General features: G+C 35.7%; 1 protein-coding gene and 1 long non-coding RNA gene across 2 annotated transcripts in view; one reads left to right on the forward strand and one right to left on the reverse strand.

Moving 5' to 3' along the window:
• Window positions 1–26,029, reverse strand: part of DIAPH2 (diaphanous related formin 2) — a 1,007,297-nt gene that overhangs the window by 528,736 nt on the left and 452,532 nt on the right. The window contains exon 21 of the mRNA XM_081793317.1: window positions 2,041–2,142. Coding sequence (XP_081649443.1) covers window positions 2,041–2,142 — 102 coding nt within the window. The remainder of the gene's footprint in view (window positions 1–2,040; window positions 2,143–26,029) is intronic.
• Window positions 1–26,029, forward strand: part of LOC145714152 (uncharacterized) — a 37,725-nt gene that overhangs the window by 9,677 nt on the left and 2,019 nt on the right. The window lies entirely within an intron of this gene.

The following is a 26,029-nucleotide window of genomic DNA, read 5'->3' on the forward strand; positions in this document are numbered from 1 at the left end:
CACAAAGAAGTTAATTTAGTTTTAGCATTGACTTGGAGAAATATGTTTTAAAATAATTTTTGCTTTTACAGACCTAAAATATGCTCTTTTTAATCTCAGCCTCATACTTGAGTTCAATAATCATCGTACAATTCAATTCAATAAATATTTACTGCCTATTGTATACAAGATATTCTAAGCATCCCAATACATTCTGTTTCTATAAACAATAATGGCAACAATAATAGCTGGTGCTCAAAAGACTAAAGCCTATCATTATTTCAAAAATATTTTCCTAGATAGGAGATTATCTAAACTTTATTTGACAAATCCTGATGGATACTATCTTGGGTAATTTATGTAGCATTAATTACTTTGTAATGTCCTTGACTTTTTTCTCCCTACAGGCATGTAACTAAGGATGGGAGAATTAAATATGAGGACCAGGTTACTTCATGTACACAGCCCTGGAATTATTTATGGTTATGTGCATAAATAAGAAATCTCTTCCATTTTCTATTTTGCTTTTAATTCAGAAGGTATATTGCTTTTTATGTCCCCAAACTTAATTTCCTCAGTGTGGCACCAAGGATATTCCTCTTGAAGGACTTGCTTGGAAAACTAATACATCTTCCAAGATGAACTGCATTCAGGAAAAAAAAAAATGGCCTCAGAGAAACTGTAGTGTACCTACTGTAAAACTCATAACCATCATGGCACAGCTGAATTCTCAGATAGTATATAGCTCTGCTTCAATTATACTATGAATTCAATCACCTTAGGTTTCAAATGTGGACTTTGGTCTAGAAACTTTTATTATTTAATATTGCACTAAAGCACTGTGATTTAATCAGTAATATCTAGCCAGTTCAACTGGAATAATTTGCATAACTCAAAAAAGAGAAAAATATCTTCCTCAGGTACTTTACCTTAGGTCTATCTCATCCAAAATATACACTCCTGATTTTATTTTCAGGGATTTGACAGAATCTTCCCATAGAAGTAAATGCAATGCCATATCTGAGAATTAATAAGCTCTAAATGTGGGCAAGAATTTATTGCACATGGTCAAAACGAATGCTCTCTGCTCTATCACATTTTGACTTTAATCAAGAGTTTTAAATTGCAAAGTACCAAATCATATCAATTAAAATATATTATTATTAAAAAGGTAATAAAATATTTGATGAAGCACAGTATTTGACTACTAGTTCCAATATTAATTTTGAGTCTTAGTATTCATATGGGAAATTGTCAGGGAGCCATAATACATAATACAGCTGCTTCTCCACAAAGTAAACCAACTTGTATTGAATATGTAAGTTAAAAATAGCTTTTCCTCCAAGAAATTAAATAAATCACCATCTCCTCTTTCCCATTTTCGCTTTGCCCATTATTTCAATAGCAGGTTTGGGGAATGACTAAAACATGTAACTATATTCTTTAATACATAATTTATATATAGTCATCCTTTGTACCCCTTAAAATGAAGAGGGGGTGAGGAAACAACTCATTCCAATAATGATTTAAACATATTAAAGCACAATATTTTTATGAGAATTTTCTTCCCAAAACAGTTTATTTAAAGCTTTCACTTAATTAATGACACTCCAGAGGAAATCTGAAAATTCTTGTGCTTTCTCTGACACAGTTCATGCCACAAAAAAAGTTTTTTAGGATATTGTTATTTATCTAGTTACTACTCTTTCATTTAGCCTAAATTTGGAAGGGGGGCAAACTCTAACATCAAGATCTAAATAAAAGAAAAAAATAGCCAATACAATAATATATACTACTTTTCATATATTAATAGAATTAAATATCAGCACTAGTATGGAAGAGCTCCCAGGAGATATCTTGAAGTATTCTGTAAAATAGAAATAGAAATTTCTTTATGTTTCAATACCATGATAAATAATATTTTTTTCTGACAGCCAATGTTATATTAAATTATGTAGTTGTATAGTTTGAAAAAAACCAACAATTGAAATGTCCTTTTCATTATTTCTGACAAGTGTTACACCCCAGTTGAGTTTGTGGGCCCTTATGCTAGATACATACCACAACTCCAAACTGTTCAGGCTCACTGAGGTCATGATACTCATTCCTCAGCTGTGCTAATTCACAGAGTATTTTCTGCTCAGGAAGATGTTTTACAAGGTTCTAAAACAAAAGAAAAGTATAAAAACTTAATATTATTAGGACTAGTAAATTTGCATCAACAACTCTAAAAGTGATTAGGAAGATAAATTTATTTTTTGCTAAGATCAAATGGAAATAAATGACATTGAAAAATTGACTAACTTACCATGCCTTACATATATAGCATAATTTTTGAGCTTTATTTTCTATTAGTCAATTCATATGAAAAACAGAAAAATACTATGCTGAATTAATGCATGTACAATAATAACAAAAGTCAACTGTACTCTTCATAATTGGCAAAATTTGGAATAATCTTTAACCTTATAAAGCACACCAAGGGGCGCTTAGGTGGCTCAGTCGGTTAAGCGGCCGACTTCGGCTCAGGTCATGATCTCAAGGTCCATGAGTTCGAGCCCCGCGTCGGGCTCTGTGCTGACAGCTCAGAGCCTGGAGCCTGTTTCAGATTCTGTGTCTCCCTCTCTCTGACCCTGCCCCGTTCATGCTCTGTCTCTCTCTGTCTCAAAAACAAATAAACGTTAAAAAAAATTTTAAAAAAAGTACACCAAGCCTGTAAAAAAATCTCCCATTATCTACATCAGTATTTACATACATAATACATTACCACTTTAATGGAGAATTAAGCAAAAGTGATGGAGTCTGATATATGTTCAAGTTTGATGCCTAAGAGAATCAAAATTGATTAATTCCTCTCAACCTAGTTTATCTTGATCTATGGTATAATTCTTATTATCATTATATTAGCATGCAACCAACATTTTGGGGACTTGTATAGGATTTCAAAAGACACAGGCAAGGAATAAAAGCAGGAAAATAAGATTTAAGAAAGTAGGGTTGATACAAAATGGCAGAAAAGTCAGCTCCAGGGATTGGGCCCACCACCAAAGCAATCAGTAAGCTAAAAAGAGCAATTTAAATAAACTATTTCAAAACACTGAAACTTGATTGGATGCTTACAACAAGGGGCGTGTTTGTTGAAGGGATACACTGGTGTTCTCTGGTAAGAGAATGACATGTACAAAAGAGATATCAAAACCCATTCCTCAGCACCACCGTGAAGATAGTGCCTGAGTCCTTGAGGGGCTGGCTGATGCCAGGGTGAGCAGTAGGGATCTTCTTCTCCAAAATTTGAGGAGGTACATTTTGGTTGGTTTGGCAGTTCACTGAAGGACCTGTGTAAGTGTCTGCCTTGATTTCAACCCTTTTGGGTTGCAGTAGCTTCCCCAGATGGCATCTATCAGAAGACAGAAACACTTCCCCTGCTTTTTGGAAACAGACATTTTAAGGAAATTTTTGTCAGATCACTGGCTGACAGCAGAGTTAATTAAACCCAAGATCCAGTAACCACACCCAAAAAATATACAGCTTGCAGCAACTGTTTAGAGAAATTACAAACAAATAGCTACAGCCCTCAGGAAACAAACATCAGCCATCTGTGGGGAGTAGAAAAATCAAGTTTCCAGAGTTATAATATACTCAAAAGTCCAATTCTCAACAAAACCAAAAAAAGACAAAGCATGCAAAAAAAATAGGCAACCTTAAGCTAAACAGGAAAAATAAAAGAATATCACAGAAAAAATCCCTGAAGAAGCTCAATTTTGGAATTAGTAGTCAAAAACATTAAATCAACATTTAAACATTTTAAATATGTTCAATGACCTAAAGCAAACCATGAACAAATACATCAGCACTGAGCAGAACTTCAAAGAAGTCCACACTGAGGCACTTTGGATCAAAGAAGAAGAGTGATTTTAAAATAGCAAGAGGGAAGTGAATTGTCACATTTAAGGGACCCACAATGAGATTAATATCTGATTTCTCCAATGGAAGCTAAAAGGTAGTAGAATAACATATTTTAAGTCCTGAAATAAACACCATCAAACAAGAATTCTGTATCCAATAAAAGTATCCTCTTTTAAACAATAATGGAGAAACTAAGACATTCTCAAATTAACAACAACAACAAATATAATTTATTGCTAGCAAACCTGTTCTGCAAGAAATACTAATGGAAGACCTACAGGCAGAAATAAAAGGACACTAAACAGTAATTCAAAGACATAAGAAATAAGCAATTATAAAGGTAATTACATAGGTAAACATTAAAAAAAAACAAGGTTATTATACTTGTGGTTTATAACTCTTGTTTCTATATGAGTTAAAAGGCAAATGCATAACACAATAATTATAAATATAAGTTAATGATCATACAATGTATAACCATGTAATCTGTGACAAAAACAGTATAAAAGGAATAAATATGTATAGGAACAATGTATGTTATTTAAACTAATTTTGTATTATTAAAACTCGGGTGTCTTAAGTTTAAGATATCAATTGTAATCCCTAAAGGAACTAATAGTGACAGAAAATCACGCAAAAATAAAGATGGGAACCAAAATACTAGGCAACAAAAATAAACAAATACAAAAATAGATACTAATAGAGAAATTAAGGAAGAAAAAACATGTGATACACAAAAGAGATTAATGGAAGAACTAAGCCCTTCCTTATGAATAATTACTTTAAATGTAAATGCATTAAATTCTCATTAAAAGTAAAAGTTTGGAAGATTGGATTTAAAAGCAAACATATCTATCTGTATGTAGTCTACATGAGACTCAGTTTTAGATAAAAGGACACAAGAGGTTGAAAGCAAAGAACAGAAAAATATACTCCATGTAAATAGTAACCACATACACACCCACACATCACACAAAACCAAACTGTGGTGGCTATATTATTGTCAGACAAAATAGACTTAAATTAAAAAAAAGTAACAAGAGACAAAGAAGGATATTCTATATTGATAAAATGTTCAACCCATCAAGAAGATATAATTATTACAGCACGTGTCCACAAGAGCTAAAAAATATATGAAATAAAAATTGACAGAATTGAAAGGACAAAAAGGCAATTCTGAAATAATATGTGGGATATTTAATATTCAACTTTCAATAATGGATATAACAAGAAGAAAGAAAAATAACAAGGAAATTGAGAATTTGGACAACACTATAATCTGATTAGACCTAATCTACACAAAACACTCCTCTTAACAACAGCAGAATGTGCCTTCTTAAGTGCACATGGAACATGCTCCAAGATATATCACATATCAGACCACAAAACAAGTCCTAATAAATTTTAGTAGACTTAAATCATGCAAAGTATCTTTTTTGATCATAATGGAAATGTCGTTAGAAATAAATAACTGAAGGAAAAGTGGAAAATTCACAAATATGAAGAATAAGCAAATAAGCAATGGGTCATAGAAGAAATCACAAGGGAAATTAGAAAATACCTTGATATTAATGAAAATGAAAACAACATGCTAAAACTTATGGAATTCAGCAAAGACAGTACCAAAAGGAAGATTTGTAGTAATAAGCATCTACATTAAAAAAGAAGAAAGGTTTCAAACCAATAACCTAACTGTACACTTCAAGGTACTAGAGGAAAAGCACACTTAAGCCACAGCAAGAAGTGAGAAGGAAATACATAAATTAAAATAGGCAAAAATGTAATTAATTAATTAGAGATCTGAAAAACCAACAGAGGAAAATTATTTAAAATAAAAGTTAATTCCAAAATTGACAAATCTTTAGTTAGACTAAGAAAAAAAAAGACAGAAGACTCTAATAACTAAAATCAGTAATAACAGTTGAGACATTATTATTGATTTTTTAAAAATAAAAGAGATTCTGGGGCGCCTGGATGGCTCAGTCGGTTGAGCACCTGACTTCAGCTCAGGTCATGATCTCACACTCCGTGAGTTCGAGTCCTGAGTCGGGCTCTGTGCTGACAGCTCAGAGCCTGGAGCCTGCTTCAGATTCTGTGTCTCCCCCTTTCTCTGCCCCTCCCCTGCTCATGCTGTGTCTCTCTCTGTCTCAAAAATAAATAAAAACATTAAAAAATTTAAAAAAAAATAAAAAAGATTCTAAGAGGATGCGATGAATAACTGTACGCCAACAAACTGGATAACCTAGAAGAAATCGACAAATTCCTTGAACCACACAAACTACCAAGACTGAGTCAAAAAAAAAAAAAAAAAAAAACACCTGAAAATCTGAGTAGACCTGTTAGAAGTAAGGAGATTGTGTAAGTAATCAAAAATTCCCAACAAAGAAAGGCTCAGGACCTGTTAGGTTCACTGGTGAATTCCACCAAATATGTAAAAAAGAATTAACACCAAGCTTTTTCAATCTCTTCCAAAAACATTAAGAGGGGGGAACAGAACACTTCCTAACTCATTCTATGAAGCCATCATTGCACTGATACTAAAATTGGTCTAAGACACAAGTCAACTACTTCATTTTTTTTAATAAATTACTTCAAATCAATATTCCTTTTTTAATTTTTTAAAAAATTTTTTTTAAACGTTTAGTTTTGAGACAGAGAGAGACACAGCATGAGCAGGGGAGGGGCAGAGAGAGAGGGAGACACAGAATCGGAAGCAGGCTCCAGGCTCTGGGCCTGGCCCAGAGCCTGACGCGGGGCTCGAACTCACGGACCGCGAGATCATGACCTGAGCCGAAGTCGGCCGCTTAACCGACTGAGCCACCCAGGCGCCCCCAGATCAATATTCCTTAATAAATATAAACACACTAAGAAAATACAGTAGGCAACATATAGCATAAATCCCATGGGAAACAACTGCATCTTGCCCCAGGGTAAGTTCTCTTTTGTTCACTCTGCTTATATATTTCCCTCTTCCTAGTTAATTTTGCATTTCCATTAAATTTTAGGCCTATAATGGCATCCATTGAGTAACTAAAAAGATTAAATTTATAATATTATGTCCTTTCACTTACAAAAATACCAATATTGATATAACAACATATATACAACCAAATGAAATTAAGAGCATCCATTATTTTGCCTCATTAATATAATTTTCTTTTATGAAATGAAAAGGTAAGTAAATAACAAGGTATTTCCATTTTTCCAGAATATTTTCAATGCATGTAAATTACTCAATTGTTTTTATTTTTCTGTTAATGGGATTTTTCATAAAATATATATTATGAGGGGTGGGAAGATGGCGGCATAGGAGGGACGCTGGGCTCACCACGTGTCCTGCTGATCACTTAGATTCCACCTACACCTGCCTAAATAACCGAGAAAACCGCCAGAGATTAGCAGAATGGAGTCTCCGGAGCCAAGCACAGACGAGAGGCCCACGGAAGAGGGTAGGAAGGGCTGTGAGGCAGTGTGCGCTCCACGGACTGGCGGGAGGGAGCTGGGGCGGAGGGGCAGCCTTCCGGCCAAGCAAAGCCCCCGAGTCTGGCTGGCAAAAGCCGAGGGGCCGGAGGGAGTGTGTTCGCACAGGAAGCGCGACTTACTGTCTGGGAGGTCATAAGTTAACAGCTCGGCTCAGAAAGCGGGAAGGCTGGAGGACAAAGTGAGGGAGAGCTGCTGAGCCCCCAGACGACACAGCTCAGGTTGGTGGGGAACAAAGGCGCTTGCCAGCGCCATCTCCCTTACCCATCCCACAGCCAAAATCCCAAAGGGAACCAGTTCCTGCCTGGGAACTTGCTGGCTCTGCACAAACACCCAACTCTGTGCTTCTGTGGAGCCAAACCTCCGGCAGCCGATCTGACTCCCTCCCACTGCCACAGGGCCCCTCCTGAAGTGGATCACCTAAGGAGAAGCGAGCTAAGCCTGCCCCTCCTGCCCCCGTGCACCTTGCCTACCCACCCCAGCTAATACGCCAGATCCCCAGCACCACAAACCTGGCAGTGTGCAAGTAGCCCAGACAGCCACGCCACCCCACAGTGAATCCCGCCCCTAGGAGAGGGGAAGAGAAGACACACACAAGTCTGACTGTGGCCCCAGCAGTGGGCTGGGGGCAGACATCGGGTCTGACTGCGGCCCCGCCCACCAACTCCAGTTATACACCACAGCACGGGGGAAGTGCCCTGCAGCTCCTCACCACTCCAGGGACTATCCAAAATGACCAAACGGAAGAATTCCCCTCAGAAGAATCTCCAGGAAATAACAACAGCTAATGAACTGATCAAAAAGGATTTAAATAATATAACAGAAAGTGAATTTAGAATAATAGTCATAAAATTAATCGCTGGGCTTGAAAACAGTATAGAGGACAGCAGAGAATCTCTTGCTACAGAGATCAAGGGACAAAGGAACTGTCATGAGGAGCTGAAAAAACGCTTCAAACGAAATGCAAAACAAAATGGAAACCACGACGGCTCGGATTGAAGAGGCAGAGGAGAGAATAGGTGAACTAGAAGATAAAGTTATGGAAAAAGAGGAAGCTGAGAGAAAGAGACATAAAAAAAATCCAGGACTATGAGGGGGAAATTAGAGAACTAAGTGATAAACTAAAAAGAAATAATATACGCATAATTGGTATCCCAGAGGAGGAAGAGAGAGGGAAAGGTGCTGAAGGTGTACTTGAAGAAATTATAGCTGAGAACTTCCCTGAACTGGGGAAGGAAAAAGGCATTGAAATCCAAGAGGCACAGAGAACTCCCTTCAGACGTAACTTGAATCGATCTTCTGCACGACATATCGTCAAACTGGCAAAATACAAGGATAAAGAGAAAATTCTGAAAGCAGCAAGGGATAAACGTGCCCTCACATATAAAGGGAGACCTATAAGACTCGTGACTGATCTCTCTTTAGAAACTTGGAAGGCCAGAAAGGATTGGCACGAGATCTTCAGTGTGCTAAACAGAAAAAATATGCAGCCGAGAATCCTTTATCCAGCAAGTCTGTCATTTAGAATAGAAGGAGAGATAAAGGTCTTCCCAAACAAACAAAAACTGAAGGAATTTGTCACCACGAAACCAGCCCTACAAGAGATCCTGAGGGGGATCCTGTGAGACAAACTATCAGAGACATCGCTACAAGCATAAAACATACAGACATCACAATGACTGTAAACCCATATCTTTCTATAACACTGAATGTAAATGGATTAAATGCTCCAACCAAAAGACATAGGGTATCAGAATGGATAAAAACACAAGGCCCATCTATTTGCTGTCTAGAAGAGACTCATTTTAGAGCTGAGGACACCTTTAGATTGAGAGTGAGGGGATGGAGAACTATTTATCATGCTACTGGAAGCCAAAAGAAAGCTGGAGTAGCCATACTTATATCAGACAAACTAGACTTTAAATTAAAGGCTGTAACAAGAGATGAAGAAGGGCATTATATAATAATTACAGGGTCTATCCATCAGGAAGAGCTAACAATTATAAATGTCTATGCGCTGAATACGGGAGCCCCCAAATATATAAAACAATTACTCATAAACATAAGCAACCTTATTGATAAGAATGTGGTAATTGCACGGGTAACACCCCACTTACAGAAATGGATAGATCATCAAGACATGCGGTCAATAAAGAAACAAGGGCCCTGAATGATACATTGGATCAGATGGACTTGACAGATCTATTTAGAACTCTGCATCCCAAAGCAACAGAATATACTTTCTTCTCGAGTGCACATGGAACATTCTCCAAGATAGATCATATACTGGGTCACAAAACAGCCCATCATAAGTTCACAAGAATTGAAATTATACCATGCATACTTTCAGACCACAATGCTATGAAGCTTGAAATCAACCACAGGAAAAAGTCTGGAAAACCTCCAAAAGCATGGAGGTTAAAGAACACCTTACTAAAGAATGAGTGGGTCAACCAGGCAATTAGAGAAGAAATTAAAAAATATATGGAAACAAACGAAAATGAAAATACAACAATCCAAACGCTTTGGGATGCAGCGAAGGCAGTCCTGAGAGGAAAATACATTGCAACCCAGGCCTATCTCAAGAAACAAGAAAAATCCCAAATACAAAATCTAACAGCACACCTAAAGGAAATAGAAGCAGAACAGCAAAGACAGCCTAAACCCAGCAGAAGAAGACAAATAATAAAGATCAGAGCAGAAATAAACAATATAGAATCTAAAAAAACTGTAGAGCAGATCAACAAAACCAAGAGTTGTTTTTTTGAAAAAATAAACAAAATTGACAAACCTCTAGCCAGGCTTCTCAAAAAGAAAAGGGAGATGACCCAAATAGATAAAATCATGAATGAAAATGGAATTATGACAACCAATCCCTCAGAGATACAAACAATTATCAGGGAATACTATGAAAAATTATATGCCAACAAATTGGACAACCTGGAAGAAATGGACAAATTCCTAAACACCCACACTCTTCCAAAACTCAATCAGGAGGAAATAGAAAGCTTGAACAGACCCATAACCAGCGAAGAAATTGAATTGGTTATCAAAAATCTCTCAACAAATAAGAGTCCAGGACCAGATGGCTTCCCAGGGGAGTTCTACCAGAACTGTTTAAAGCAGACATAATACCTATCCTTCTCAAGCTATTCCAAGAAATAGAAAGGGAAGGAAAACTTCCAGACTCATTCTAGGAAGCCAGTATTACTTTGATTCCTAAACCAGACAGAGACCCAGTAAAAAAAGAGAACTACAGGCCAATATCCCTGATGAATATGGATGCAAAAATTCTCAATAAGATACTAGCAAACCGAATTCAACAGCATATAAAAAGAATTATTCACCATGATCAAGTGGGATTCATTCCTGGGATGCAGGGCTGGTTCAACATTCGCAAATTAATCAACGTGATACATCACATAAATTAAAAAAAAGAGAAGAACCATATGATCCTGTCAATCTATGCAGAAAAGGCCTTTGACAAAATCCAGCACCCTTTCATAATAAAAACCCTTGAGAAATTCGGGATAGAAGGAAAATACTTAAAGATCATAAAAGCCATTTATGAAAAGCCCACAGCTAACATCATCCTCAATGGGGAAAAACTGAGAGCTTTTTCCCTGAGATCAGGAACAAGACAGGGATGCCCACTCTCACCGCTGTTGTTTAACATAGTGTTGGAAGTTCTAGCATTAGCAATCAGACAACAAAAGGAAATCAAAGGCATCAAAATTGGCAAAGATGAAGTCAAGCTTTCGCTTTTTGCAGATGACATGATATTAAACATGGAAAATCCGATAGACTCCACCAAAAGTCTGCTAGAACTGATACATGAATTCAGCAAAGTTGCCGGATACAAAAATCAATGTACAGAAATCAGCTGCATTCTTATACACTAATAATGAAGCAACAGGAAGACAAATAAAGAAACTGATCCCATTCACAATTGCACCAAGAAGCATAAAATACCTAGGAATAAATCTAACCAAAGATGTAAAAGATCTGTATGCTGAAAACTATAGAAAGCTTATGCAGGTAATTGAAGAAGATATAAAGAAATGGAAAGACATTCCCTGCTCATGGATTGGAAGAATAAATATTGTCAAAATGTCAATACTACCCAAAGCTATCTACACATTCAATGCAATCCCAATCAAAATTGCACCAGCATTCTTCTCGAAACTAGAACAAGCCATCCTAGAATTCATATGGAACCACAAAAGGCCCCGAATAGCCAAAGTAATTTTGAAGAAGAAGACCAAAGCAGGAGGCATCACAATCCCAGACTTTAGCCTCTACTACAAAACTGTCATCATCAAGACAGCATGGTATTGGCACAAAAACAGACACATACACCAATGGAATAGAATAGAAACCCCAGAACTAGACCCACAAACGTATGGGCAACTCATCTTTGACAAAGCAGGAAAGAACATCCAATGGAAAAAAGACAGTCTCTTTAACAAATGGTGCTGGGAGAACTGGACAGCAACATGCAGAAGGTTGAAACTAGACCACTTTCTCACACCATTCACAAAAATAAACTCAAAATGGATAAAGGACCTGAATGTGAGACAGGAAACCATCAAAACCCTAGAGGAGAAAGCAGGAAAAAACCTCTCTGACCTCAGCTGTAGCAATCTCTTACTCGACACATCCCCAAAGGCAAGGGAATTAAAAGCAAATATGAATTACTGGGACCTTATGAAGATAAAAAGCTTCTGCACAGCAAAGGAAACAACCAACAAAACTAAAAGGCAACCAACGGAATGGGAAAAGATATTTGCAAATGACATATCGGACAAAGGGCTAGTATCCAAAATCTATAAAGAGCTCACCAAACTCCACACCCGAAAAACAAATAACCCAGGGAAGAAATGGGCAGAAAACATGAATAGACACTTCTCTAAAGAAGACATGCGGATGGCCAAGAGGCACATGAAAAAATGTTCAACGTCGCTCCTTATCAGGGAAATACAAATCAAAACCACACTCAGATATCACCTCACGCCAGTCAGAGTGGCCAAAATGAACAAATCAGGAGACTATAGATGCTGGAGAGGATGTGGAGAAACGGGAACCCTCTTGCACTTTTGGTGGGAATGCGAATTGGTGCAGCCGCTCTGGAAAGCAGTGTGGAGGTTCCTCAAAAAATTAAAAATAGACCTACCCTATGACCCAGCAATAGCACTGCTAGGAATTTACCCTAGGGATATAGGAGTCCGGATGCATAGGGGCACTGGCACCCCAATGTTTATAGCAGCACTCTCAACAATAGCCAAATTATGGAAAGAGCTAAATTTCCATCAACTAATGAATGGATAAAGAAATTGTGGTTTATATACACAATGGAATACTACGTGGCAATGAGAAAGAACGAAATATGGCCTTTTGTAGCAACGTGGATGGAATTGGAGAGTGTGATGCTAAGTGAAATAAGCCATACAGAGAAAGACAGATACCATATGGTTTCACTCTTATGTGGGTCCTGAGGAACTTAACAGAAACCCATGGGGGAGGGGAAGGAAAAAAAAAAAAAGAGGTTAGAGTGGGAGAGAGCCAAAGCATAAGAGACTGTTAAAAACTGAGAACAAACTGAGGGTTGATGGGAGGTGGGAGGGAGGGGAGGGTGGGTGATGGGTATTGAGGAGGGCACCTTTTGGGATGAGCACTGGGTGTTGTATGGAAACCAATTTGACAATAAATTTCATATATTGAAAAAATATATATATATATTATGAAAAACAAAAAATCAGTTTGTGAACTTCATAATTTTCACGACAGGGCAACTAAACCAGAAAGATTAAGAACAGAATTAAAATTATTAAAGATCTCAATTCTGTATACTTCTAAATTTCCATATCAATTTTAGCCATGACAATATGTAAACTAGAATGAATCAAGTCTAAAATAAAATTTTAGCTCAGAATGTGAAATGTTATTCTGTTTCTCTTCTAGGTTTAGGTAACCTGTTAACACATTTTTAGAATGCAGACTCCACAGTAGGTGACATATCTTTTCTTTTTCTGTTCAGCTATATTAAATATTTAACACATTCAGTGGGCTTAGATATTTTTTGATTCTGGATGTGGTTTTATGGCTGAGTTGCAAGCTTATATAACTGCAAGCGCTTAGTAGGTTCTATTTACAAGTAAGATTTGGAATAAAACTCACTCTCTCTTTCATGTGTATAATACACAGACTACCAATATACTACTTAGTGTTTAATGAATTACCTTCCTCTAGAAACCCATGTTGTAAGTGGCCATCATAGCCAATCCCTAAAGATAACTGTTTTTTTTACATATGTACTAAACTTTATATACAGATATGTAGTGTAAGATTGAACATTAATGTTTTCATGCCCATAAATTCCTGAATAGAAGAAGCAGGAGGGTAAGACCATAGAAGAGAGACATAACAGTACTCCTTTGCTTCTACTCTCTTTTACCTACTCATCAAAAGCATGTCAAGAGAGAAAATGAAAAACATTATTTAGGTTCAAGGCATATTTTGAGACTAAAGTGGACAGCCCTATGAATCACCTAGAAGTCCATTTATATGGTGGACTAAGGAGAGTCCTGGGAGAGAAATTTGCTGCCTAACTGAAGTGTATCAGGCAATAAGAAAGCCAACCTGCATTTTAAAATTCAGGAAGAAAGCCTGTATTTTAAAAAGGATTGGGGTGATTCTGTAGCTTATGTGTTTCTTGGATGTATCAGCAGGCCCAGCCTGCCCACCCCCAACACAGTCAATTGTCTGAGTGCTGTGGAAAGGAGAGCTGAGTGATGAGCACTACTTTGATACACCTCTAATCAAGTATATTAAAAAAGGAAAGAAAGGAAGAAACATATTTCTGTATTTTGCCACAGAACACTCCATACCCTTGGCACCTAATGGTCTTCAGTACACAGGATAGTTGTGCACCATGGGAAAACTCCTCCCCTCTCCCCATATACAGTCATCCCTAGGGTTCAAAACAGGAAATGAGGAAAATTACCCACAGCTGCTACATAGTAGCTGACAAATTTAGTTCATGGGATGTGTAAGATATTTCCGGAGACCCCTAAAAACATAATGTAGGGGATTTTGTAAAGAGTTAGGGACCTGAAACAGCTAGGAACAAGAACAAGAAAAATACAGGTGAAATGATGTGGACTAGACAAGTGTTTTAAACTTAAAACATTTAAAACAGCTTTTGACTTTTAGTAGCTTAGTGATACTACCACTACTTGGATTCTCTAAATAAATTGCAAAGGTGAGTTCAGACATACTCTATACTGTATGTGAAAAGCTGTTCATAATAGTAGAGGCTGTTCATAATAGTAGAGGCTAGAAATTATAAATTTAAAATTCAACTTAGGTTATGACAAATTGTGAGATGATAAAGTTGAATCCCTTCCATTTCTCCCTCCCACTGCTCCTACTTACTACTGACCATCTTCTTTCAAGTACTTCAAGATTTGTGTTTAAAAGATAAAATCTCAGTCACCATGAAAGTTTCATCCTAGAAAATGTCAATGAGCAAAAGTTCACAAAGAAAACAACAAAGGGGAAAGCAGTAACTATTTCACCAAATAAGCAGATTTTTCTTCATCTTTTTTTTACACGTCAGAAGTCCACTTTCTGATGACTGCCACTGTTACCTGAAGGAATTTCTCCAAACAGACCATGGGATTTTAAGTACTTTTTACATTTCTTCAATTACTCTGTAATACTTCCAAAACTTTATTTCCTTTAAATGTTAATTACACCCTTAAAGTTAGTTAAGTGAAAGTATTGAACCATAATGTCCTTTCCTTCTTGCCAAAATATAACCGTTCTTTTTTCTTTTATATCTCATTAAGTCATTTTAGTAGAAGAGCCGAGTTAGGTTTACTGTGATTAAGTCTATTATTCCCCACATAAATGAATCAGGGCCAGTATTTCTTTTATTAATTTATTATTTATACCTTTAAAATATATATTACAGTGTATATATAAAATTTTAACACATATTTGTATTTTATATAGAATTGTATATCTGTATATACATAAGAGATGCATATATATATATACGTATATATATATATGTATATATATATATACGTATATATATATATAACAGAATTATTTTAACTTATGTTGACAAATACTTTATTTCCTTTTTCATTATCTAGACAAGAAATGTTTCCCCAAACTCCTGAATAAATCTCTGCGATCTTAGTACAACTCTCCCCCATTTTATCTGGTCAAAAACCTCAATCCCTTAGTTATTCTACTTTATTATATGTTTTTCAATACTTTTTTATGGCATATGTCTCAAATTGTATGTGTATATTTCATATTCTTAAATCATATTTTTCAGCTCTTGTTCTTTGAGTTAAATGGCATACACTTTGATGCTGGGCCTGGTTCTATACTTATTTTGTGTTTCATTCATCCATTCAGCTAATATATACTGGCTTCCAAAAATGTGATTACCACCATGTTACCACTAGAGATTCTAACCTCATGAAGATTACAGGTTGAAAAGAGCTACATATACTCCTGCCTACACAGTGGAACCATAATCAACATATGACTGACAGTAATTTGTGTTGCATTTGATCCAAAATATATTTGTCAGGTGGATATGCTATAATTCTCTCCTTTTGGTTTGAAATTCCTAAATTTCTATAACTCCTATAATAGTCTCTAAGAGCCAACTAAAATATATTAAAATGCTGTTTAGTGGTCTAAAGCATTCAGGGGGAGCTTTTCTAGCCCTCTCAACAGAACCACTCTTTTTTAAAAATTTTTAATGTGTTATTTATTTTTCGAGAAAGAGAGAAACAGAGTGTGAGTGGGAGAGGGGCAGAGAGAAAGGGAGACACCGAATCCAAAGCAGGCTCCAGGCTCTGAGCTGTGAGCACAGAGCTCCACATGGGGCTCGAACCCACAAACCGTGAGATCACAACCTGAGCCAAAGTCAGATGCTGAACCAACTGAGCCACGCAGGCACCCCTACAGAGCCATTACTTTAAAAAATATATATTAGTCAATAATAGGACGCATAAGCATTGAAACCCTGGTGACAAAATTCCTGTCCTTGGACTATAACAACTGTGTCTTCCAAAGAGGCAGGTTTTGACAGGTTTCCTTCCTATTTAATCATCAATATGTCCCAGGTAAGGAAACTTTTCCTAAAGAAATTGTTCTAAATTCTTAGACTTAACATTAACTCCAGTCCTCTAAAAAGCTCATCAACTCTCCCAGGGTCAGGATCACCTCAGGGCTAATAATGCCAAACAAAAAGCTCCAGCCCTCACCATGGGTATCCAGCTTCGAGTTCCTTGTTTCTTTCATTTTTTTTTTAACAGACTATTTACCATTTATTTTGTGAGAGACAGAGACAGTGCAAGTGGGGGAGGGGCAGAGAGAGAGGGTGAGAGAGAGAATCCCAAGCAGGCTCCACACTGCTTGCGCAGAGCCCAATGCGGGGCTCAAAACCACAAAGCCATGAGATCATTACCTGAGCCAAAGTCAAGAGTCAGATGCTTAACCTCCTGAGCCACCCAGGCGCCCCTCAAGTTCCTTGTTTCTAATTGACAGTCCCACCTAGATTTCTTATCATTAAATCAAACTGAACAAATCTAAAGAATTCATAGTCACTCTGACCTCTCATCCTTACTTCTTATCAGCCTCTCCTAATGGCTCTATTCTGCCAACAAGAACTGGCATTCTCTCCATCTTCTAAGCTTTCAAACTGGCAATGACCACTCTGTAACAAGTTCTGACAACTCAACAGCAAAATCTCTTTGGGTTCAACCCTTCTTTTACATTCTACAGCCAAAAATATGTAATTTGGATGTAAATTTTAAAAAATAAAAAATAATCAATCAATCAATCAATAAAATGAATACTTCTACCACTTTCTTGGTAAAAAAAATATGTGCATGTAAATCACATGCTATTTAAACATTTCCTAATTTAAGTTCAACTGAATTCTTCAAAGTGTTCTAGCTCTATAGATTAATGGAGATTACAGATATATTTACAACTTCTATAATTATAAAAAGAAAAGTTGTGACTATTTTGTACATAAAAAATTCAATTTCTGCTAATGCCATGATCCTATTTGCAGAGAAAAGGTATTACTTTCTAAAAAAATTAACATGATTTATATTTAATCTGGAAGATAATTACTAACAGAATTCCTTTGACGTTAGTTATCTTCTATTTCATTGAAGTTCCACTTCGTACACAAAAATAAAAATTGGAAATCATATTAAACCTAAAAGGTGATCTTAAGAATTAAAAAAATAGAGAATATACATAATGAATGACTATGAATATTTAATAACATGTGAGGTGTGTATGCCCATGTCTAGCTGTGATATATTCTTAAACATAATATCGATAGTATCCATGTTATTAATATTCTTCTATAGACTATATTCCCTTCATGTAGGTTAAATTAACATATTTCAATGCAATATAAAATATCTTCTCATTATAAGTGGCAAAACTGATATTCTCAGATATATAATAGATTCATATCCATTAAAATAGGTAACAGGTATACAATATCCTGTTTATGCTACACTCAGCTTTCATTAGATATCACCTTATCATGTCCATGACAAACTACCACAGACAAATGTGAGAATGCATTACTATTAAGTACTCTATATAGATGTTTCCAAAGCTGAGTATTACTACAACAGTCAATACAACTATCTAAGATAAGAGTAGAGTCTGAAGGGTACTAACAGTTTAGAAGTCTTGAAAGGAGAGTACTGCAATGCATTCGATGTTGAATACCTCAAAAGACTATCTGGAAATTTCATCCAACTGTACAGGGGTGCATACTCATGCTCTACCCAATCATTTAACTTTCCAAAGTCAGTGTTTCTCCTCCATGATTTGGGAGCATATGAAATGATGCAATTCTATGCACACTACGAAAATTAGCACACTAACAGAATATGCATATAGTTACACAAAACATGCTACATCAGAATGCTACCACTCCTATACAGTAAAACAATAAGATTTTTAACTAAGCATAAACAATATTTGGCATCTGTGGAAAGTAAAATACACTGACCTGAACATGGGGCGGAGGAGTAGTATCTGTTTGCCCCAACTTCCCAATAAAGAGTCATTGAGATACTTTAGAAAACACAGTATTTCTGTTTCTGGACGACTGGTTACCGTAGTTAGTTGGGTAGTCAAATTGATTACAGTCTGTCAATTTATAGAACACATAAAATTTTTAAAAGATTCCTTTTATACAAATCACTAATCCAGAGATATAACCAAATACTAAAGGCCAATGTTTTCCTAGGAACATCTACCAATCTCTACTGGTTTAGAGTTTTCACCCTTCAAGGCCTAAAACTTAAGATGGTACACAAAGCCTAGTCCTTTCACAAGATGAGAGGGTAAATTCAATTCCTTGTGTAATTATAAAACTCTCCAAAATAATATCTCCAGTGAAAGGCTTCCCATCAAGAAAAACACAGAGCCCACCCACAGAGAAAAACAGTACGGAATCTTGCCTGCTTTTGCCTTGACTCTGGGATCTAGGGTAAAGGTTTTTTTCCTTGGAAACCTCTAACCACAGAATAGCTCCCATGCAGGTTTTTGGCCACAATTAAACTACCTAGTTGTCAAAATATAAAACAACATCAACAATCTACATATATACATATGCATAAACACACACACACACACACACACACACACACAGAAAAAGAATTTAAAGTGATTAGTCTTTGTTAGTGCTCCCAGATGTCTGGTAATAATTAATGCAAATTTCCAAGAAGGACTCTACTTTTAAACTTCAGTTTCCAAGTATTTTCACAGATAAAGTTTAACAATCATTAGTTCACAATAAAAATACAGATTACACAGAAAGAAGCAAGAAACATTAGTAAGAGTCAGCAAAAACAAACAACAGAATTAGACCTATAAAGACACAAGACATAATATTGGAAAAAACAAAGAATTTATAGATATAAGAAATATAATAATTGACATTAGAAATTCATTTGAATAGGTGCAACAGAAGATGAGGCACAAGTCATAAAATAATTAGTAAACTAATAGGCCTTAAAAATCCAGTTAAAGTATAGTACAGAAAGACAAACTATGAGATGTAAACACAGAAACCTAAACAGAGTGAGAATGCGTGAAATATGCATATTAGAATTACAGAAGGCAACTATGAATAGAGAGCACTGGAGACAGATAATACTCTAAATAAAAATGGTTAACAATTTTCCAGCATTGATAAAATAGCAATCATTAAATTCAGGAAGCCCAATGAATCAGGATAAACAGAAGAATGAATAACAGAAATCTATACCAACACATATCATAATGAAACTCCAGAACACCGAAGACGAAAAAAAAAAAAAGATAAAACAATAGAACAGACAGGTTAACTCCAGGGAATGTTAATTTAGACTATACCTCACTTAACAACAATCAAAACCAGATACTGGTGAAATAATATGTTGACCCTGCTGAGAGAAAATAATTTGCAAGCTAGAATTCTATATCCATTGCAAATATCTTTTAAGAACACGGATGAAATAAAACATTATCAAATACATTTTAAAGTGTTTAGTATGACCAAAATCGCAGTAAAGGTAGTTTAAAAAGAGGTGTTTCAGTAGGAAGGAAAATGATCCTAAAGGAAATTGTCATACAAGAAGGAAGGTATACACATAAGTTAAATATGCAAGTAAATTTAAGCAAACGTGCATGGAACAGTAAACATATTGTTTAATTTAGGTTAAAAAATAACCAACATATGGAATAACAGATAAATTAGGAAGTGTCAAAAAAGTTTTTTGAAAGTTGTTCAAAATGATGTAAAAATGACACACATGCCATGTTCAAGGATAGGAAGAATCAAATATATGAATCTCAATACACAGAAATTTGTCCAGTTTATGCAATTGTAATCAACTACTGCGATTAAATTTATATCCAACAATATTGGATTGTTCAATCCAATCATTTACTGATAGGACAGGCAAATGGATCATGTAATATTCATAGTATGCGACAATATACCTTGGAGGAAATGAAAACAAAATAGCTACACACATCAAAATGGTTAAATCTTTAAAAAAAAAAGTGAAAAATTTAGTAATAGAACATATATGTAATGTGATTCCACTCATATAAAAGAAAAAAAAAAGAGGACTAAACTAAACATATATTTTAGGGATACATCCACATGTGAAAACATAAGAAAGGCATGGGATCATGAGCCCAAGATTCAGAATAGTGATTTCTTCTGTAAAGAAGGAGTAAACAATAGGCTTCATAAATGTTGGTAATGTGGGAACATATGGTTATATTCTATTAATGCTATTTTTTAACTGTACATATACAGCCAAATATTAGAGAAGTATCCCAAATGATCCTTTCGTAAAACTTAATTCAATTTTGTCATCAGATGTTCTTGATCACTCTGGAAGAGTTCACTTAAAAAAATTTTTTTTAATGTTTATTTACTATTGAGAGACAGAGAGACACAGATCATGAGCAGGGGAGGGGCATGGAGAGGGAGACACAGAAACCGAAGCAGGCTCCGGGCTCAGAGCTGTCAGCACAGAGTCCGAAGTGGGGCTCGAACTCACAAACCACAAGATCATGACCTGAGCTGAAGTCAGATGCTTAACCTACTTAGCTACCCAGGTGCCCCAGAACAGTTCACTTTTTTTTTGCCTTAAATCTTCAAAATTTAGAACTTAGGCTTCTATTCATCTGATTCAATTCAATACTGATTTCTTCTGATGAGTCACTCAGGAACATTTTTCAGTTGGTCATCATCATGTAGATAATGACTTTTCACATTTGCAATGCTTAGACATACTCTGTAGTTTACTTTTCTTCCAGAGACTAAATAATAACCCCTGGGGTTTAAACTTATCTATTTTAAACTTTAAAAAATGTTTATTTATTTATTTTGAGAGAGAGATGGGGAGAGGGGCAGAGAGAGAGGGAGAGAGAGAGAATCCCACCCAGCCTCAATGCAGAGCCCGACATGATGGCCCAAACTCACGAACTGTGAGATTGTGACCTGAGCCGAAACCAAGAGTCAGATGCTTAAGCGACTGAGCCTCTCAGGTGCCCCTCAAAGTTTTTTTTTCTTTTTTCTAAGGAAAAAATAATTTTTGGAGTTTCGTACCCCTTCAAATATCCCATCCATTTTGACATCAAGAACAGTCAATTGAGTTTTGGTGGAAAAAATGAGATAAGAGGCAATCATTTGATTCTGAACTACTCCAGCTTAGGCATTCATTTGTACAATGAACTAAGAGGAACTAGTCAAACAAAAACTGAAGAAATCCTACAACAAATCACATATTTTGTTTGAAATATTTGAATACTACCAAAAGCAGTATTCAAATTATCTATGAAAATAATGCATAAAGTACATTTGGCCTGGGGCATCAACTTCTAACAAATATAAAGCAGAAACAATCTTCACAGCAATCCTCAAAAATCGACTGCTTTCCCAACTAGCAACATGTGTTAATGTTTATAAATATCCATTGAGCAAATTTTACCACCACTCTACCACTAAATGTAAAGGAATGGATTAGATTTTATGTAGAGAAGATCTGGAATATATGCCAATACCAAGTAAAATGATTACTAAGTATTATATGTAAGACAATATATCAATATAGGGTGATCAAATATGTTTGTTATCCCATGACTGGAATAGGTTAGGCAGAATTTACCAGTGGGGAATCTATGCTTCACTTCAGATAGAGTCCCACTCCAGGCAGTCACTCCTATGTGGATACTCACTCCAGCATCAACTAATTATCCATCCTCTGAAGGTCTGACCTCTTTATGACACTTTACTCAATGGCCCTTCTCAGGAGACTTGGACATAAGTTCAGATAAGGGGAGTCCATATGTTCAGGATATAAGAAGGGTATCTGGTAAACATTCCCAAACTCTTGTACAGGTAAGCTCCACCTTTCTGTAGACCTGTGGCATGTTCCCTGTCCAAAGGGGAAGCATACCTTAATATTATATGCATCCTGCACAGCATCTGTTGTCTTTATACTATTCCAGATGTTCTTTGTGGATTTATGGTACCCAATAAGAAAAACCTCCCTATGTGTGATGCTACTCATCACCAACACAAAGTCTCTTCATCTGGAAATAGCCAGATTTTCTTTTGAATAACATGTACAACATGGAACTTATATAAACTGGACCTAGTGCCTACTCCCTTTGGATCTAGTGTGCTAAAAGCACTGCCTGCATGCACTTGGGTTAATGGAGACCACCAATACTCCCTTGGCCAAGCCACACTCCCCCAAAATAGTTGTGGTCAGGGTAAACTACATAAACCAGGGTAGTTTTTACCTCTCACAAAAGAACTTTCAGAGCAGAACCATCTATGATGGAAATGTTTAGGAATAGCAGAAATACACACCATTAATCATGAGTCTATATAAGTACTGTTTTATAATGTATGGAATCCTTGTGTCTACTTTCATAAAGGTCTTTAGTTCAACAAAGGAAGCTGGAGTGGCTCTTGTAATTCTCAGAAATCCTTGGGAGATAACACAGACCTAAACAGTCAAGGAAAGGAAATCCATAAATCTAACACTAAGCTTAACATGGACTGCTCACCCCCTCAATATGGTCCTGCAGAGAGGCTCAGTCTAGCAGTTTCACAATCTCTAATTTTAAATACCACCAAATCACATGACATAACATCTATCATATAAACACTATATCATGTATCTGGTTGTAAAAGAGCTAAAAAAATAACTGAAACAGGGAACACCTGTTGTTTAGATGTAGTTTAGAATGTCAACATCATATGCAAAGATCATTTTAAACAACCATTCCAAAAACCTATGAGTAACATAGTCCAAATGGGCAGATGAAGAACAGAGAGCTCAAGGTGGAATAGAAAGTAGGGAGGGTTTCTAGGAGAATGTGAGCTTTAAGTAATATTTTGAAAGATGTAGAAGATACTGAAATGATGAAAGGGAATGTGCAAAGGCATGGAGAAAAGCAAAGTCAAATCATGTACAGATCGTTCAAAATCAAGATTTTGAAAAATTCACCAAATGTTTGAGATTCACTAGAGATTTTCTACAATGTTCAAAACAAACAAAACCAGATGGCAATCACTGGTATTGCTTTTTGAGGGAGAACATTAATTGATGGAAGAAAGAGAAAAGCTAGTCAAATCAAGTAAAATGCACTAGGCTGGCGGCAGCCTAAAGTCAAGAAACAGCTAGGAAACAATAGTTGTAAAATTACTGAAGTGACAAAAGTCTAGTCCTGTGGGAAGGGGAGGTAAGAGTGGATATAATAAATCTTCAGATAAAGGATCAGTAGGAATGCTTGATGAACCAGGATGAGTCTCAGGCAGGGTTAAAGAGAGAAAGGATAAAAAGAAGTGCAGAAAATAAGGAACATAGGCCTCTATTTAGGGGAGAGATTTGAAATATGAGTTATTTTGGGGATGTTCTTTCAAATGATGGTTGAATGTTTAAGTGGAGAGTGAATTGTCTTTACTAAATAGCTAAATAGCTAAAAAAGGTGAGAGGTTTGGGCTTAGTAGATGTCCAAGGGACTCATCTATATCTGTGTTCTATTTTTTTAATCATTTTACAGTTTTCAAGTGTTTTCATTTATTCTAATATTTAATTTTTATAATAAAACAGTTTTATTAGTACACATTTTCCCCTGTTTATAGTCAAGAAATTTAAAAGAAGATAAGCGACCTGCCCAAGGTCAGAGAGATGACAAGTAACTAAAACCCAAACACAGTGCTTTTTTTCCCCAATACACTGAATGGTATTTTAAGAATAAACCACTGAAGAATACAAACTCCAAGGAGATGATGTAGTAATTAGTCACAGCACTCAAGGAAGAAAAGCAGACACCTTATTTGCTTTTCCTGAGAAGCAACTAGTTTTTCAACTCTATTCAAATACATATGTTGATGAAAAATAATAAAATGAAGGCCAAAAGACATATTATTTTACTCATAAAGCTGAAGGACTTCATTTCATTAAAAAGGATCCATCACACTGAATCCTTCATATGAGATAAAACAAATGATGGTCTTATTAGTATCTGAACCACACTTTCATTTTAATAAAATGTGGCTTATTAATGCAGAAACAAAATCTAATGCCCCTTATATTGCATTAAGTAAAATTAAGTCTTTATTTCCTGGCACCTAATTATATATTTCATAACACAAACAATGAGTGCCAAAGAAGACATTTATAATGTTTTATAATACTGGAAGAAAATATTTTGAAGGATAATTTAGTTTCTACTCTGACTTCTGATGATAGACATTACACAAACTGTTCATTTAGTAAACTTTTTGTGGATACTTTTTATTCCTGTCCAACTGTAAATTCCTCCAACCTATTCAACCATCTGCATATCACAGCAGAGAAAAACACTGGTCAGACAATACAGGTCAAAAAAAATCAATGAAGTGGGCATTGTCTGAAATGAGTTGTGATCCAGATTGGCTATGTGACATAAGCCTCTTTGGGCTTCAGTTTCTCCTTCCACAAATATCCAAAGTAGATAGTATATCCTTCCATACAATAAGGGAAATAAAAAATTCATAAAGTTTATTTTAGCCTTAATTTTTGATGGTCTCTAATTTTATCATCAAGATACAAAGACAAAAATTAGAGTATAATGTGTACAGTTTAGAAGATAATGACCACACCTGAGCAAATATATAATAAAATAAAGGTTCCACAATTGAAAGAGAAGGAAAAAGAAGATATTTTAAATATTCCACCAGCTAGAATATGATAGGGATATCATATCTGTTCTCATCCATATTCTCTCTTACCTTTCCTAGGAGGTTATCCTGTTTGCCATCTTTTATGTAAAGCCATACTTCTTCAGGTTACACCTATATAATAAGTTTTCCTTTTCTTTGCTGTCATAGAGCAATCCCATCCTTCCTATTTCTGGCCAAATGAAAACACTCTTGAAACCACATTTTAGCATTGTCATCTAAGATTTTTAGCCCCTAAATATTATAGTTTGTGATTATTTATTAGAACAAATACCCAAAGTAGGTATTTTTTAATTATTTGAAATGGATCACATCATTTCTGGCAAACTCTTTAATATAACAAATACTTCTACCACCAAACCTTTTAGACAAGGTCATGTTTTCAATTTCAAGTGTAGAAATACTTTGATTCCTACAAAATATTGTCTGCTAATACTCAAAATACACAATTTCACTAATAATAGATGATGCCTCTATTTCTGGAATTCCAGACAGTGCATAGAGAGGGAAAAGCCCCAGGAGAATTATCATCCAGCTAATAATTCTTTCCATTAACATAGAAAACTGAAGGCTGGCTATTCAACTGAAAGTTTTGAAGGAAAATGTTTCAAACTACCATGCCTAACTGAACTGATCCCAATAACTCCAAAAGACATTTGTCATGTGACTACCATGTGACCATCACTGTGCCAGTGGGACTTTCACATTTATTATTTAATTTAATCCTCACAACAAACTCATCAGCTATTTAGAGCTTAACGACAATGGGCCCAGAGAGGATAGGTAACTTTCTTGGGTTCACAGGCTGTTTAATGGCAGGGTTGGGATTCAGATCCAGGTTTCAGACACCAAATTGGA

The sequence above is a fragment of the Panthera onca genome, chromosome X (assembly GCF_046562875.1).
Source record: "Panthera onca isolate mPanOnc1 chromosome X, mPanOnc1 haplotype 2, whole genome shotgun sequence".
Taxonomy (NCBI): domain Eukaryota; kingdom Metazoa; phylum Chordata; class Mammalia; order Carnivora; family Felidae; genus Panthera; species Panthera onca.